Source organism: Aplysia californica, unplaced genomic scaffold (assembly GCF_000002075.1).
Source record: "Aplysia californica isolate F4 #8 unplaced genomic scaffold, AplCal3.0 scaffold00170, whole genome shotgun sequence".
Lineage (NCBI taxonomy): Eukaryota > Metazoa > Mollusca > Gastropoda > Aplysiida > Aplysiidae > Aplysia > Aplysia californica.
This window is the reverse complement of record NW_004797440.1, coordinates 113,574-117,319: the sequence shown is the minus strand read 5'-3', so window position 1 is coordinate 117,319 and position 3,746 is coordinate 113,574. Positions and strand designations below refer to the sequence as shown.

Genomic DNA, 3,746 nt, shown 5'->3' with positions numbered 1-3,746 from the left:
ATTTCTGTCTCCCTCTGTATCTGTTAATGTCTGTCTATCGGCCAGTCAGCTCCCCTTTCACCTCCCTCCATCCCTCCCTTCCCCCCTCAACCCCATTCTCTCTCTCTTTCCTATCTCTCTCTCTCTCTCTCTCTCTCTCTCTCTCTCTCTCTCTCTCTCTCTATTTCTCTCTCTCTCTCTTTCTCTCTCCCTCTCCCCATTCTCTCAACATCTATAACAAAGAATGTCTATTCCCTTTAGGCCTAAATGTAATATCCGCGTCCCCTGTTATGTCGAAATCAGAAAGGGGTAACGGGGTGGGTGGGGTGGGAGGATGTGATGATCCTCTGCAAGTGTTATCTTTGGCCGAAAAAAACACTGTGGATTTTCCTGTCTCGTGCTTTTCGAGCGTCCTTGGGGTGAGGAAGATGAGTCAATGTTTTAACAGTGTTGTCACAAGACTACAGCCCGCCACATTATAAATAGTCACACACCGGAGTGGTGGGTCAGACCGAGACGACGCAGTCCACAAGACACACGTAGAAACAGCAGAACAACTCCTTACTTTGTCATCTACGCTCAACTATCCCCAACTACTTTGTTGATCAACATGCTCAGATATTTCGTCTTCGCTTTACCAGCAGCCTTTGCTTTGTTGGCTTTGACTGTCACAGCTCTGCCTACCGATACCAGTGGCTCTAACATCTGCTGTCAGGGAGACCAGGTGAACTTCACGGCTCTCTCCGAGAATGGCACATCGGCAGGAGGGAAAGGCATCAGGTAAATTAGAGAAGCAGATATTACACTTATAAGTCACAATTTAAGTCTACTTCCTGCCTCGTCGCAACACGCACCATTTGAAAACAAATTATTATGTAGGCCTGTACGTTAGTATTGTTAGCTTAAGGAAGAACGGTTTCTATTACAAGCATGACTCTTTGTGTCGATTGCCAATATTCCAAGAAAAAAGAAAGTTTAATATATTTCATAAGGACAAAGTTGCAGTACAGGCAAATATAACTTAATGGTAAACCAGGAAAACAAGAATAAAACTACAATGCAGAATCCAGTCATTAAACTTGCTGACTCTAAGAATCAACAGAAAACGAAATAGCGATTACTGTGTAGGAAATAGAAAATGAGATTTATAAGTCATAACATGTCCTCATTATGTCAAAAGGAACATAATATTATGAGTTATTAGCCTTAACATTATCTCAGTATGTGATATTAAGATATTAACCTAACACTTTTTCTGAATGTGATATTTTAAAAAGTGAGTTATTGACAATGACATTTCCCCTCTAGCTTATGTAAAAGAGTTGTTAGTCTGAACTTCCTTTGTATATGAAATAGAAAAGGTAAGTTATTAGCCCTAACAATATCTTAGTATGTGAAATAGAAAAGGTGAATTATTCACTGAATATTTTCTCATTATGTAAGATAAAAAAGAACAGTTATGAACCTGAACATTTTCCCAGTTTGTGAAATAAAAAGATGAGTTATGAGCCTGAATATTTTCTCATTATGTGACACTGAAAAGACGAGTTATGAACCTGAATATTATTAATTATTCAGTACGTGATATATAAAAGATGTGATATTAACCTGAACATTTCCACCTGCGCTACTGTTACTAGATTTCTTACTCACTGGCACGAGCCTTAAGATTAAATATTGCAGACTTCTTCGTTCATATTTTTTCCTTCGACTTTTCAAAAAGGAGATATTATAGTATTTTGGTTGGAATTCTAACAATATTATTTGACCAGTTAAGTACAGTTTATTTAGGGATTCTGATATTTGAAGGGTGTTTTTCTTGGACATACCAGTGGCTTATAGCATACCGCTTGCTTCGTTCAGATATCAGGCTTCCGAGCAAAGAAATAAACAATCTCGTAGATGCATGTGCACACTCATAATAATATATCATAATTTATGTGCGCCCACGATAGATAGATAGATAAATAGATAGATAGACAAACAGGCAGACAGACAGACAGATAGATAGATAGATAGATAGATAGACAAACAGGCAAACACACAGACAAACAGATAGATAGATAGATAGATAGATAGATAGATATATAGATAGATAGATAGATAAGATAGATAGATAGATAGATAGATAGATAGATAGATAGATAGATAGATAGATAGATTCAAAGGTATGAATGGACACATTTATGCGTTTTCCCGCCATATCTACATTAGATTTCACGTTTATTGTGCCCTCTCCCAGCCAAACCACCCCCTAAACACACGCAAAACAAGGAAAACTTCTTAACAAAATCGACAACAAGAACAAGGACAAAAACAACAGCAATAACAACAACAATAATAATAACAACAACAACAACAACAATAGCACCACCATCAATAAGTGACAACAGTATTAATTATGCTAACAGCAACAATAAAAACACCGGTCTGGTACTCCCCATTTTTTATGGCCAAAGGATTGAGTATTGTCGACTGCTTCGATTTGAGTTATTCCTCATTTTCTCCATTGTCTTCCTAATTTATTTTCTGTTTTCTTCGAACCATCTAGGTCATCCATCAATGCCAAAGTCAACCTTGATTTCATCAATAAGCGACTTTCTTCCAAAGGCGTCATGATCGTCAACGACGAGAGTGGAAGCACTACAATCAACTTTTGGGTGATCACCAAGTCTGACAAAACCATTTCCATCAACGAGGCCCAAAAGATGTGCATTGAGATCCCTCTCATCTGGTATCCAAAACTGTGCGTGCCCTCCACAGCTCAGAAAGTGGGGTCCTTCGTGTACGGGCCTGTTGGCCAAACTTTCCAGACTGACGCTTACAAGTAGGGTTTGGGGTTTTGTTTTTCTTCCTTTCATATTTTGTATATTATTGAGAATGCTCTATGCGTTTCCATTGCTGTTGTTATTATTGTTGTTGTTGTTGTTTGTTTGTTTGTTTTTGTGGTTGTTTGTTTGTTTGTTGTTGTTGTTGTTGTTGTTGATATTGTTAGGGTACCGGACTCGTAATCGTAAGGTTAAAAAAAAAGCAACAAAAACTCCCAACAAATTCAAACAAATAAACAACAACACAACAACAACAACAACAACAACAACAACAACAACAGCAACAACAACAACAACAACAACAACAACAACAACAACAAAAACAATAAAAAAGCAAAACCAAGCAAAGCAAAACTAATCAATAACAAAACAAAGCCAAACAAACCGCAAAACAAATGCTTTCAACATAACACAGAACAAAACAAATAATAATCCATCAAAAGCAGCTATAAAACAAATTTTAAAAAAGACCAAAACTCTAAAAACAAAACAACCACAACAACCCCCCTCCCCCAAACAAAACAAAAACCAACCAACAAATAAACAAATGCAACAAACAAGCTCTCTCTACCCACAACAAACAAAACAAACAAAATATGCATTGAAAACAGATTTAAACTAAACATTCTGCTATCGGGCGCTTTGGCTAATTTCGAAGGTGGTCAACTTCCAAATTATAATGTATTATCCTCAGGATCTTTGCCCATGGGGTCACAGAAGTAGAGAAACTGTTGTGTTTTTTCAGGTTTATAAACGGCGACAGTGATTTCTTCGCCACTGTCACCTCCGACTGCACCTTCATCAACCTGGTCCAGGCTAATTCGTCTCCAGTTGGTGGTTCACTCATCAGCAGGTAGGTATTCCCCCCCCCCCACACACACACACATCCCCTTCTCTCTCTCCTTCTCTTTTTCTCTCCCCTTGTTTCTTTCTCCTGGT

At 38.1% G+C, this 3,746-nt stretch overlaps 1 protein-coding gene across 1 annotated transcript in view; it reads left to right on the top strand.

The window, feature by feature from the left end:
• The first annotated feature begins 473 nt into the window (after positions 1-473).
• LOC101853315 overlaps positions 474-3,746 on the top strand; it is a 4,386-nt gene continuing 1,113 nt past the window's right edge. The window contains exons 1-3 of the mRNA XM_013082345.2: positions 474-759; positions 2,531-2,806; positions 3,553-3,660. Coding sequence (XP_012937799.1) covers positions 590-759; positions 2,531-2,806; positions 3,553-3,660 — 554 coding nt within the window. The 5' untranslated portion in view covers positions 474-589. The remainder of the gene's footprint in view (positions 760-2,530; positions 2,807-3,552; positions 3,661-3,746) is intronic.